General features: G+C 45.0%; 1 protein-coding gene across 1 annotated transcript in view; it reads left to right on the forward strand.

Moving 5' to 3' along the window:
- Positions 1-8,201, forward strand: part of LOC306653451 (fermitin family homolog 1-like) — a 33,931-nt gene extending 25,730 nt beyond the window's left edge. The window contains 5 exon segments of the mRNA XM_079126458.1: positions 580-702; position 704; positions 6,343-6,485; positions 7,913-7,981; positions 7,983-8,201. Of these exon segments, the coding sequence (XP_078982584.1) occupies positions 580-702; position 704; positions 6,343-6,485; positions 7,913-7,981; positions 7,983-8,087 (441 nt within the window). The 3' untranslated portion in view covers positions 8,088-8,201.
- The last annotated feature ends 4,996 nt before the right edge of the window (positions 8,202-13,197 follow it).

Raw genomic sequence — 13,197 nt, forward strand, 5'->3', positions numbered from 1 at the left:
CTGTACACACGTATGACTATATCATGGTGCATTCCAATCTTACATGTAACTATAGTGCATCACTTAAAAATAAATAAATAAATAGAAGGAAGACTAGTCGAGGAGAGGAAGGAGCTCAAGGGGAGGGAGGAGGGAAGAAAGGGGACAGGTAGTCCTAGGGATCAAAATGGAGAAAACTATGTTACATGAATTTATGAAGATGTCAAAATGAACCTCACTATTATGTGTAACTACAATGGACTAAAAATAAAATAATTTTTTAAAATGTGGATAGATGAGTTTATTGTCCATAGACACACTGGAGACTCGAAAAACAGATGCAGAACACTCCTGCATGAAAATTAAAAGGTTATTGGTTGGCCAATCTTGTTCCTCTTCTGCCTAGGGATTTTTATGTTTTCTAAGAAAAGAAGGAGAGAGAGAGAGATTGAGAATGAGAGTGAGAATGAACTGTTGTCTCTGTAGAACTGTAGTCGGGCCAGGCATTTATTGTTCTCACCGGGGATCTGGAGCTAAGGGGATGATTACAGGTAGAGGGAATAATGCAGAGGAGAGCTGATGTCTCCTGTTTCTTCTTAGCTGGCCGCCCGGATTATGGAAGCCCACCAGAATGTGGCCCAGATGCCCCTGGTCGAAGCCAAGCTGCGGTTCATCCAGGCATGGCAGTCCCTACCTGAATTCGGCCTCACCTACTACCTTGTCAGGTGATTACAGCATTCACTTGACTCTCACTTTCCCTTCAGTGTTAAGTGGTGTTCTGGAAGCCAGTTTATTCTCCCTTAGACTGCAGAACACTTATTTTAGAATTTTACCCTTTTATAAATGGCCCACATATTTTCGAATGCTCATAAAAATCATCCATGAACCAGAACCACCTCCCCCATACTCAGCAAAATGTGCGAAAGGAAATGGTAAAACATTAAAAGAGACTTCCATTCTTTAGGATAATAATCACCTTTGCAAAACCAGAGAGAGGGTGCCAACTCTTGAATTTATGAAATCTGGGATTCCTTTCATGTCAGTCTCCTCTTCCTTATTGTGTGTCTCACACCGTGTCTCATGATGTGGCTTTGCAGAATTTTCAGGTTTCCACACAGGGGCCCTAAAAACCCCATGTCTAGGGTTCACCCCGCCTTATCAAGTAGCAACCTGGTTCCTGCTTTGGAAGTGCTGTAGTTGATCCATCTATAGCCCTCTAGTCCAATGAGAACACTGAGATGTAGAAAAAAATCTTAAGTGATTTGTCCAAGTTCACATCCTAGGCAGGGGCATGTCTTCACATAGAATCCAGTGTCCTCGTTGGTCATCTTCAGTGAGCAAGATGGTTCTGCCTCACCATATATTAAATTATTTCCCCAAATGCATCCATAAGCATGCTTGCAAATCGAATTTGATTTTTTAATTCAGTAAGAAAGACTGGTACTTAAGCAAAATTTGCACTTAATCCTGCAGTATAGCAAGTACTATGTCATTTTCTCATTTTATAATTTGGGAATTGGAAGATTGATTTGTATTTTTAAAGTATTGACTTATATGAAATGTTTTCATTGTTTCTTGGCTCTCTCCAAAGACCTGGTTTCTCCCACATCTGCTAACAGAGGAATTTTCTCAAGCTTTTTTATTCACTGAAACATCTCACTTAACTTCTATCTTTGGTATTTGTTGCAGACAAGCAATTCTTTCTGCTTTATCACCCCAGCAAAAGAGCAAGGGATGGACAAAGTTGTGCAGGACACCAGTGTATATGCATGCACATTTGCATTTACACACACACACACACACACATATTCACCTTTAATTCTATCTTTCCATCATTGGGGATTGAACCCAGGGGTACTCTATCCATTGAGTTACATCTCACGCCCTTTTAATTTGTTATTTTGAGATAGGATCTCACTGAGTTGCTCAGGGTCTTGCTAAGTTGCTGAGGGACTGGCCTCAAACTTGCAATCCTCCTGCCTCAGCCTCCTGAGTTGCTGGGATCACAGGCGTTCACTAATTCTAAAGTCGGCCCCACTTAGTGGAGGAGAACATGGACACTCGAGGCAAACAGGTTCAACTTCCAGTCCCACCTTGGCCAGCTCTGGGACCCTGGGCATTGATGCACTTGCTCAGTGGACATCTGGAACCTGCGTTGTTGAGAGAATCCAGTGAAATGGCTCAGATCATAAGCCTGATAGACTGTGAAGTGCAGAGGGGCCCTGAAACCTCTTCCAATGAACATCACTCCTTTACTCTATTTCCCCTTCACCTCCCTCCACCTGTAACGTCACCTATAGCATCTATTTATGGAGGTGAGGCTTGAGGCAGCTCCCAGGTTTAGTACAGATCTGCCTTTTCCCAGGCCATTTTGCAGCAAGGACTGGAGCAGACCCCACCACTATAGGGTGGCAGGTGGCCATAGGGATCTGCCCACATCAGGACACCTGGATCAGAGCTTCACAACTTCCTGGAGGCTTGTAGAGCAACTCAAGGAAGAGAGAAGCAGGTGAAGCAAGGAGTGGGTTAACACCTGGCAGGGTGGTGCGTGGTGTCTATAATTCCAGCAGTTCAGGAGACTGAGGCAGGAGCATTGAAAGTTCAAGGCCAGCTTCAGCAAGTTAGCAAGTTGTCTCAAAAAATAAATAAAAAGGTGTACGGATGTAGCTCAGTGTAGAGTGCTCTTGGATTCAATTCCCACACATTCCACACACACAAAAAGGTGATACTAAGCATTAAGGTAGCAGAATAAACAATAAAAGGTTCAGGAATGAGTCTAGAAAAGTAAACCTTTAATCAAGAACAACATAAAGAAGTTTTTTTTATTTAAAAATGAGGTGAAAAGCTGGTCGTGGTGACATGCAGCTGTCTTTCGAGGATGAGGCAGGATTGCAGGTTCAAAGCCAAACTGGGCAACATAGTGAGACCCTGTTTCCAAAAAAGGAGGAAAAGTGGGGGTGATGTGGAAAGGGGTTTATCGAACTAGGTTTTTTTTTTTCTCAGATTGTACTTTCCTCTGTCCTTGTGACATCCATTTTCACATCAGCATCCCATCCTTCTCTAGTTGCTGTCCCCATCTCTGCCCCCCTTTATAGCAGATATTGAATCCTAGCAGCCATTTCTAGTTTCTTCTTCCATTCACTCTCTCTGGAGCCCCCTCCAGTCAGGTACTCCCCAGTTCGCTGTCCCCCACCCCTGCTCCATTGCTATGGTCACAGTGCCCATTGCTCCCCCATGCCCTCCGCGTTGCTGAATCCAGCAGCGGCCAGTTCTGGGTCCTTGTGCCCCTGACCTCTCAGCCACTTGACTGTGAAATCACACCCTCCTCCTTCATCCACCTGCTTTCCTTGCCTTTCAACACGGCCAACCCTCCTCCTCCCTCACCGGCCAGTTCCTCAGATCTCCTTGGCTGGCTCTATCTTCCTGACCTCTTGGAATACTGGGGTGCGCAGCTTCCTTCTGAAAACACTCCTCAGTCTACACTCACCCTCTGAGCAGCGCTCAACCACTCCTTGGCTTCATTTTGCTGATGATTCCTTTAAAAGGCATATCTTGAGCCCAGAGCTGTCTCAAACTGGAGATTCGTCTATCCCACTACCCTTGGATGTTGAGTGGGTGACACCATGTCCTAAATGCCTGATCTTTCTCTGAAAACCTGCCCCCTCCTCTGCATTATTTTGTATTTCAGCATGTGGCAGCTCTTCCTGGAGATGTGTGGGCCAAGTCCCTTGGAGTCACTCTGACTCACTGTCTCTTTTGAACTGACATCCTGTCTACTGCAAATCCACTGGCCCTGCCTTCAAACAAACACACTATTGCCACTGGGACCAGGTCCACAGGGATCCTACTTGGCCTCCCTGCCTATCCTTGTCCCTCAAGTTTTTCAACTGACCCTTTTAAAATCTAGGTCAAGCCGGGTGCTTGACCAGCAAGCTCAGGAGGTTGAGGCAGGAGAGTTGTGAGTTCAAAGTCAGCCTCAGCAATTTCTGGAGGCCCTAAGCAACTCAGTGAGAACCTGTCTCTAAATAAAAATTTAATAAGGCTAGGGATATGGTTCAGTGATTAAGCACCACTGGGTTCAATCCCCAGTACCAAAAAAAAATTTTTTTTAATAAATAAAATCTAGGTTAGTTAGACCTAAGTGTTTTAGTCAGGTTTTTCGCCACTGTGACCGAAAGACCTGACGAACAATTTTAGTTGTCAGTGGATTTTTTATTTTATTTATTTATATGCGGTGCTGAGGATTGAATCCAGGGCCTTCACACATGCCAGGCAAGTGCTTTTACCACTGAGCCACAACTCCAGCCCCTGACAGGAGCAATTTTAAGGAGGTTTCGGAGGTGTAACTCCAGTGCTCACCATGGTGTAAAGGTGTGGCAGAGGAAAGCGTTCAGAACAGGTCAAACAGGAAGCAGAGAGCCAGCCCTGCTGCCAGGTACAAAATACATACCCCAAAGGCACACAGTGCCCTGGCTCCTCCAGCCACACCCTACCTGCCTGCGGTTACCACCCAGTTGATCCATCCACTCGGATTAATGCACTGATTAGATCAAGGCTCTCCTAACCCAGTCATTTCACCTCGACACTTTCTTGCGTGTCTCACATGTGATTTTGGGGGGGGACAGCTCGTATATAAACCATAACACTATGTTAAATTTCTGCTCAACAACCACCTCACGGCTTCTGTTGCACTCAGAATAAACATACCAAATCCCAAAAATGGCCTGCCTGACCTTGGCTCTCTGGCCTCACATTTCCTCTCTCCTCCTTCACTATTCCAGCCACACTGCCTCCTGCCAAGTCCTTGAGCATGAAAGGAAATTAAATAAGTGTTTGTGCCCTCTGCCTGGAAAACTCTTTCCCCAGATATCCACGTGGATCACTCCCCCAGGGGATCAGCTGCTCAATCAAATGTCACTTTTTCATGGAGACCTTCCCTGACCTTCTGTTTAAAACCGTTAACAACCTCATTTCCAGTATTCCCTGTCCCTTTCTGTGTTTTATTTTCTTTCAAGGTCTTATCTGGCATGTATGTATTTATTTATTCAGGATTCTCATTCCCCACTTTTGGTTTACCTCTGTAACTCCAGGGTCTCGAAGGGAACACACACTTGATGCTAACTTCATATGAAATGATTCGACTCTCTCTTATTTTACTTTCCTCTGACGTCTGTGTCAGTTTTTAGATGTCTTCAGGATAGCTTTTATTCTCTCCATTCTTCCAATTCTCTTTATCAGAGTAAAAACGCCCTCCTGTACAAAGTGAATCTCTCATTGTCCTTTCTTTTTTTGAATTTCTTCTAATTAGTTCTACGTGACAGTAGAATGCACTATGATACATTATACATAATGGAGTATAATTTCTCATTCTTCTGGTTGTACATGATACAGAATTACACCCGTCGTGTAGCCATATATGTACATAGAGTAATAATGTCTGATTCATTCTACTATCCTTCCTGTCCTATACCCCTCCCCTCCCTTCATCTCCCTCTGCCTAACCCAAAACAACTCTATTCTTCCCTAGTCCCCCCCCCCCGCCCTTATTGTGAGTTCACATCTGCATATCAGAGGAAAACATTCAGCCTTTGGTTTTTGGGATTGGCTTATTTCACTTAGCATGATAGTCTCTAGTTCCACCTATTTACCAGCAAATGTTGTAATTTCATTCCCCTTTAAGACTGAGTAATACTCCATTGTGTATATGTACCACATTTTCTTTATCCATTCACCTGTTGAAGGGCACCTAGGTTGGTTCCATAGTTTAGCTACTGTGAGTTGAGCTGCTATTGAACATTGATGTGGCTGTATCTCTGTAGTATGCTGATCTTAAATCCTTTGGGTATAAACCAAGGAGTGGGATAGCTGGGTCAAATGGTGATTCCATCCAAGTTTTCTAAGCAATCTCCATATCGCTTTCCAGAGTGGCTGCACTAAGTTGCAGTCCTACCAACAATGTATGAGTGTACCTTTCCCCCACATCCTCACCAACATTTATTGTTGCTTTTTTCATTGTCCTTTCTTAAATCATTTTACAAGGTATCATCCAGTCTTTAGAAGCTGTTCTGTTGAGAGCTGGGTTTGTGGCTCAGTGGTACAGTGCTTACCTAGCATGTGTGTGGCACAGGGTTTAATTCTTAGCATGATATATGAATAAATAAAATAAAGGTCCATTGACAACTAAAAAAATATTTTTAAAAAATAAGTCGTGGGCTGGTGAGATAGCTCAGCTGGTAGAGTGCTTGCCTCGCAAGCACAAGGCCCTGGAGTTCGATCCCCAGTACCGCAAAAAAAAAAAGAAAAAAAAAAGTTGTATGTTGAATGAACAGTTGCTTTTATTAATTAATAATTTTTTTTTTTCAGATTTTAAAGGGAGCAAGAAAGATGACATTCTGGGAGTTTCCTATAATAGGTTGATTAAAATTGATGCAACCACTGGGATCCCAAATACAACATGGAGATTCACGAACATGAAACAGTGGAACGTCAACTGGGAAATCCGGCAGGTATAGTAAAAAAGTTTCTGGTATTCAGTGTTCCCTCAGAATTGCAAATTATTTTCAAAAGGTGTTCTTATATTTAGAACTAAGAAGCTACAGGTATGTGGTAATTTTCTGTTAAAATAACCACACACAATTCTGGGCAATTTCTAACACGTACAGTCCACCTGTTCTTGAATTACACTGCAAGATGGTTTAGTCTCCATACAGACTTTCCATACAGATAGGCTTAAAAACTGCCAAGCAGTGGGGTTAGTTTCCATGGCTCAGCCTAGGGTTATATAAGATTTAGGCTAATCATTATCTAGCAAAAGCTACCTGAGATGGAAACCGCTATGCAAAATAATCCAAGAAGGCCTTGTCTGACTAGTTGCCAGGAGATCTAATTGAATTGGATCCAAACACTCAGTTATCCTCTCGGAGAGCATAGCAGCCCAAGAGGGGAAAAAAACTGCTGGAGGAGGCAAACGAAGTTCAGGGTGACTGAGAAAATATTAGCCTCTGCAAGAGGCCCTCAACCTTTCTGCCTGAGTTATAGCTTCCCATCAACTCCCATCCCAGGAACCATGTTCAGACCAAGCGTACATCATGGAAAATTCTAGATGAGGTTAGAGGCACCTTAGTGTTCTGCTGTTGTAGAACAGTCTGATATTATTGACATAGAATCTATCTTCCCTCTTCCTTTTTATTGTCATTTGTCCAGCAGAAAATCATCAGCATAGAGAAATAATCAGAGACCTAGAGTGTTTTTGTTTTTTTTTTTTTTTTTTAAGACCTCTGGATTGTTTCTCAGCAGTACTAGCAACCATCTGGACGTGCATACATGAATGAAGCCCAGAGATTAGAAGGCCTGAGGCAGCAGCTCTGAAATCTTAATGCATTAAGATCTCCTGGGGGTGGGGGGACATTGTTAAAATACCACTCTCTGGACAACACCCCAAACCAATTAAATTCATATCTCTGGAAATGGGCTAGGAATCACCATTTTGAAAGTTCCACGCGTGATTCCAATGGGAATTCTGTGGGAATAAAAACCAGTGACGTCCCCGAGTCTTCTAGTGCTAGAAGGTTATGACTTTCAGCTGGCAAGGGCTATAGGCAATTCAAGAGGCCTTCTGTTCCCCTCTGAAGAGTCTGCAAAGCATCCTGCCCTCAACACAGGAGTGCTTGGGAAGTTTTGATATCTAAATGTGCAGGTGGATAAGAGGGAAAATACACGCGTTGGGAGATATCTCACCGGGTGTGAGTCAGAGTGGACACCACAAGGGGGCGCACAGGGCAAAGACGTGTAAGTGTTAGGGATACGCGTCTGTCAACCACCTCAGGAGCCACCTCAGTGGTCCTCTCTGCTCCGGGGCCCAACTCCAGTAAAGCAGCTTCTTTCTCATCCTCCCTTGTCCGAGTTTAAGCTTATCCACAATCCCCTCTTTCAGGTGATGATCGAGTTCGACCAAAACTTCCAGGTGGCGTTTACCTGCCTGAGTGCGGACTGCAAGATCGTGCAACGAGTACATCGGTGGCTACATTTTCTTGTCCACCCGCTCCAAGGACCAGAATGAAACGCTCGATGAGGACCTCTTTCACAAGTTGACAGGTGGTCAGGATTGAAGTGAGGCAGACCTGCAGGGCCGACGTGGACAGGAGGCCTTCTGCCGGCGCCAGCGGATCCCTGGCTCCTCCAGTGTGTGGATTCTGGGCTAACAGACAGCATACCTGCAGCATCGGACACCCAGATCCACGCCTCATTCAACACACTGCCAGCATGTCCCTTTCCTCATGGGGTGCCCCTGTGCTACCAGCGGCAGAAGGGCCTCCATTGCCTTTCCTGTAACGTGGGTGGGCGAGGGATGGGGTGCTACTCTAAGATAGCTCTGAGACCCAGCCAGCTACGGTCTGTGACGTAGGCACGTGTCATGGGATGGCTCCACGCTGGCCTTGTGTTTACCTGCCTCATTGCTAATCAGCAACGAAGACAGAAGGGTACACATCATGATGTAGCAAGTACGACTCTATTCCACAAGACTCAGGTATGAAAGGAAATAGGTCTTTCCTAATGAAAGCAGTTTATCTTGTATCTTGTCAAAATGACCTAAGGAATCTACACACACGTCTTTCCTTGAAGGCAAAAAGCGGGGGGGAAGGGACAGGATTACCTGGTGGTACTGACTGACAACCCGGGCTCAGCGGTGGCCCTCAGTGCCAGGCATCTACAGTGGCATCTGCCAAAGTATCCACTGATCCATCTGTTCCAGATCTTTGGTCAAAATCCCATTTCTTCCTGAGGTCGGAGACACAGGGAAGTCCTTCTTGAAGACATGGATGACACAAAAGTGCAGGAAAGCTTACTCCTTGACTCAGATTGATGTCTCAAGCATTCACTGCTTTTTACTGGAATAAGGTCAGGAAACCCCACAAGTTTCTGCTTATAAAAACCACCTCCTAGTAGCCAAGGATCCCAAGGGGGCCTCATCCCAGATGGTCAGGGAGAGAAGGGCAGACCTGTTCTCAAAGACCACCAAGTTCCAAGCGTGGATAACTGGTGAGCCTTGGAGCTGTTCTGGATGGAAGGGAAGCGCCGTTCTTCCTGTTCTTCAGTGTGTCCTGGATTTGGTGTCTATGTTTATAGGACTTCTGTCCTTCTCCCTAAAGGCCTTTGGATTTAGTCAATCACGAGCCAACAATAGACTCCTTTTTGTCTCTCTGCTTTGCAGTGTGTCATCCCTGCCTTGAGACTTGACCTTGAGCCAATTAACAGCTGCCTGCCTGAATTTATATCTTCTGTTTTGGTTTGTTCGTGGCAGGAGGGGTGGGTGAATTTTGAGAAGGTGAAAAGCAAGATCACGGGTAAAGGGAAATATTAGAAAATATTTTATTTTGTTTTTATAAAATGTTCTCCCACCACACAAAGAACTTGAGTTGGAAGGATAAGACAAGTTCTTAGGTTCCATCTTGCTGTTCTGTTAGGACACACCCTTCAGGGGCCTTGGCAGGAGCCCAGGGGCCCACAAGCCTCAGCTGTTGTGTTATTTTTTGACAAAGCCATCCAAGAAGGGAGGGAGAGCTCAGCAATCCTGGGGGTCACACAGAGACAGCCTTGGCTAGGGAAACCCTGGCCCTGAGCCAACAGCTGCCTTCTGGAAATTCCTGTTTGGCCTCTCCCTAGAGGTGAATGTACATAAACCCCCCAGGCACCAGCTGAATTTCTGAGGACTAGCGTAAAGCCCAAAGGTGCTTTAGACTCTTAGAAACTGTCCATGATTAATGACTTACTTTGGAATGCTTTATGTAGAAATTAGTGCAAGGCTACTGTGTTGAACTTGATGTCCACCATTTCTCTAGTCCCGGGCTCTGGTGTTGTAGAAGCAAGACAGGTCTTTAAGATTATGGTGGACCTTACATTAAAATAATGTTCCCTGATTGCATTTTACCTGTTTACTGTCAAGGGCAGCTCAGCCACATTACCAAACCTTCGGGTCTCTCTCTTCCTTAGCATTTCATAGCTGGCTGTTGTCGCCGTGAAAACACTCAAAGGAATTGACTGGGTTTGACAAACTTTTGTGTTTGTTACATTTGCTGTCTTACTACCCTAAATGCTGGAACCTGTAATTTTTTTTATTTTTATATGACTTTTTAAAGTAAATGTGTGTATTGATTTCAAATGGTCCAGTTGTGTCCAACTTAGTGTTAATTAGCAGAATATTTTCTGTGTTGTGAAAGAGGATCCCTACCCTCTGCTGTCCTCACCATCCCCAGATTCCAGCCCATTCTTCCCCATGGCGTGGGGGGCAGATGATCACGTGGGCCCTCAGAAGTCAGTTTAAAAACCCCCGTGTAACTGCCCCCCTTCCTTTTCTCACTGACTGGGTCACCAGATTTCCTGGTCTCTCCTGCCTTACTGTGGGCTCTCTTGGCCCTCTCCAGGTCTGCCTCTTTAAAAAAAAAAAAAAATCTAGAAAGCAAAGAAAAAATATCCAGGAGGAAGAAGAGCCAAAGGCCTCCGATTCTGCTGGGGAATATTGAGGGGAATATGGAGGGTACTTCTTCGTCATGTGATAGGAGGTTCCTAATGGGTAATGGTCTGCAATTTCCAGATAACCTTTTGTGTGACTCACATTAGCCCAAAGAGCCAATAAGGACAGCCGTTTTCTCATTTTACAAAGGAGAATACAGGCTCAGAACCCAGGGTCACACAGCCAAGAAACAATGGAACAGGATCCAAGGCCAGATTTCCTCTTATCCCAGCAAGCCCTTCCCTCCCTCCTTCAGGCCTGCTCAGCCTGGAAACACTCCCCACCTCTCCCCGCCCTCAGCTCCATCCCCAGTTCAAGGGCTCAGTGTTCCCACCTCAGGGTCATGAAAAAGCCAGGGTACAAGAAAAAGCGGTTGCCCACAATTAGTTGGGGGAGGTAAAGGCAGACCAGAAAGGTCTGGGAGACAGAGAAATGGAATGCACAGAGAGTACTATCTTTTTTGTACTGGACAAGTTTCCTGTTCAGTCTCTCGAGGTCCAAAAAGTAAAGAAATGAAGTCTTTTCACTGGAAAAGTCATCTTTTGTATCAGAGGCACTAGAGGACCAGACATTTTGCAATTATTTTTTTCTGAAATCACATAAAAATTGTTTTTAATTCCCTTGAAGATTTATTTTTCATTTCCATATCTGGTATCTCTGTATTCATGTATTCTGGTATTCTCTGTATTCGTGTCTCAGTCCCTGAGACACGAAGTTCTCAGACTTCATTCCTGAGGATACTTTCTTGCTAACTGAAGGATAAATCCCTAATAAACCGAAGCCACACCCGAGCCCAGAGTTCCAGGGCCCCACCACCACCAAATACTTCCAGGAGTTTCCTGACATTGGCCCAAAGTTGGAATGCTGAATAGAAATTCAGTGCAATGGTTTGAATGTGTGGTTTGTCCCCACCAGGATTCATGTCAAAATCATTGATTGGGGCTGGGGAGAGAGCTCAGTTGGTAGAGTGCTTGCCTTGCAAGCACAAGGCCCTGGGTTCAAATCCCCAGCACCGCCAAAAAATAAATAAATAAATAAAATACTATGAAAAAAAATCCATCGATCATGCCAGATGCCGTGGTGCACACCTGCCATCCCAGCTGGGAGGCTGAGGCAGGAGGATGGAGAGTTCAAAGCCAGCCTCAGCAAAAGTGAGGTGCTAAGCAACTCAGTGAGACCCCGTCTCTAAATAAAATACAAAATAGGGCTGGGGATGTGGCTCAGTGCCCCAGTTCAATCCCTGGTACCAAAAAAATAAATAAAAATTTATTGGCCAATGTAAAAGCCCAGGAAACCATATCGGACTCGGGAATTAACATAAGAGGGTTTATTAAGCAAACAGAGTGTCTCCCTGCAGGGTAGAAGAAAATGAGAGGAAAAGAGAAAGGGCACATGGGCAGGAGAGAGAGAATGGAGGAGACAGCATGAAAGTGAGGAGAGAGAAGAGAGAGAGAAAATGGCGGGGAGCTATCCTTAAGCAATCAAATTCTGCTGGTTAACGGGACCATTAACGGAGAAGGATACTTGTAAGCTGACTGATGAACCAATAGCTAGCTAGGATGTTCACAGACTGACAAGAAGTTGGGAGGCGGGGAAATGACTGCAGCGGAGAGGGCAGGAGAGCAGCTTTTTATATTATATTACAACCAAAAGTAGACTTGAGGCAGGTGGGGCCTTTAAGAGTGTCTGGGTCATGAGGACTCTGCCTTTGTGGGAGAATTAAAGCAGTGCCTAAGAGAGAGTTATGGTGAAAGTGGGTTGTTAGCATGTGACCCCCACTTTTGTCCTCTCCTCTCTTTGCATGTGCCCACTTGCCCTTCTGTTTTTCCACCATGCATGGTACAGCACAAGTCTTTACCAAAGGCCTGGTAAACGTTGGCACCATATTCTTGAACTTCCAGAAATTTTAGCCTCTTTTCCTTTAACCTCTATTTTTTTTCTTTTTACCTCTTTTTTTTCTTTTTAACCTCTTTTCTTTATAGATCATCCTGTCTCAGGTGAATTGTTATAACAACAGAAGATGAAGTAAGGAAAGGCACTTAGTTACCTAAGAAGGGCTGTAGAAAAAGAGAGAAAGGAAGGAAGGGCTGGAGGGAGAGACAAACACACGAACAGAATGGGGAATAGAGGTTTCTCTGTACTCTGTAATCTACTGATTAGCAAATGGGAAAGAATACAAAGATTCTTCCAACTAAACAAATTTGCCTCTTTTCTCTGACTCACTGAGTAACCTTGAAAAGACTCAGAATTGTCCCACATGCCAAAGCCCTTCAGCTTGTATCAAGGGAAAGTTCTGTAACCGCTCCTCAGCCATCCCACTGACCCACGCTGTGGGAACATAGCAGATAGTGTTTTCTCTCTCATCCCTGGAAGTTGGGAGGTGAGGTCTCTGCTGTGCCTGGAGATCCTTGGCATGCAAAAGCAGGTCCTGGGGAGGAGGTGGGGCCCTCTGTGAGGACAGCAGAGAGGCCTCTGGGGAGGGGAGGATTCAAACCTCTGTGTTCTCTGTGTCCTCTGCTTCAAGAGCTATGTCGTCATAAAGGGTCCTGGTGGCCCTAAACAAGGCCTGCGATGGAGAAGAAAATGAGGTTCAATGATGTGATGTGGGCAGCCCAGGGCCTGGTTAGGACCCAGCACCTGGCTGGCAAAGGAAACCTGGTCACTATGAGGGGAGCAAAGACGCTTCTAGGAAGCACCACACTGCGATG

Source organism: Sciurus vulgaris, assembly GCF_902686455.1.
Source record: "Sciurus vulgaris genome assembly, chromosome: 2".
Taxonomy (NCBI): domain Eukaryota; kingdom Metazoa; phylum Chordata; class Mammalia; order Rodentia; family Sciuridae; genus Sciurus; species Sciurus vulgaris.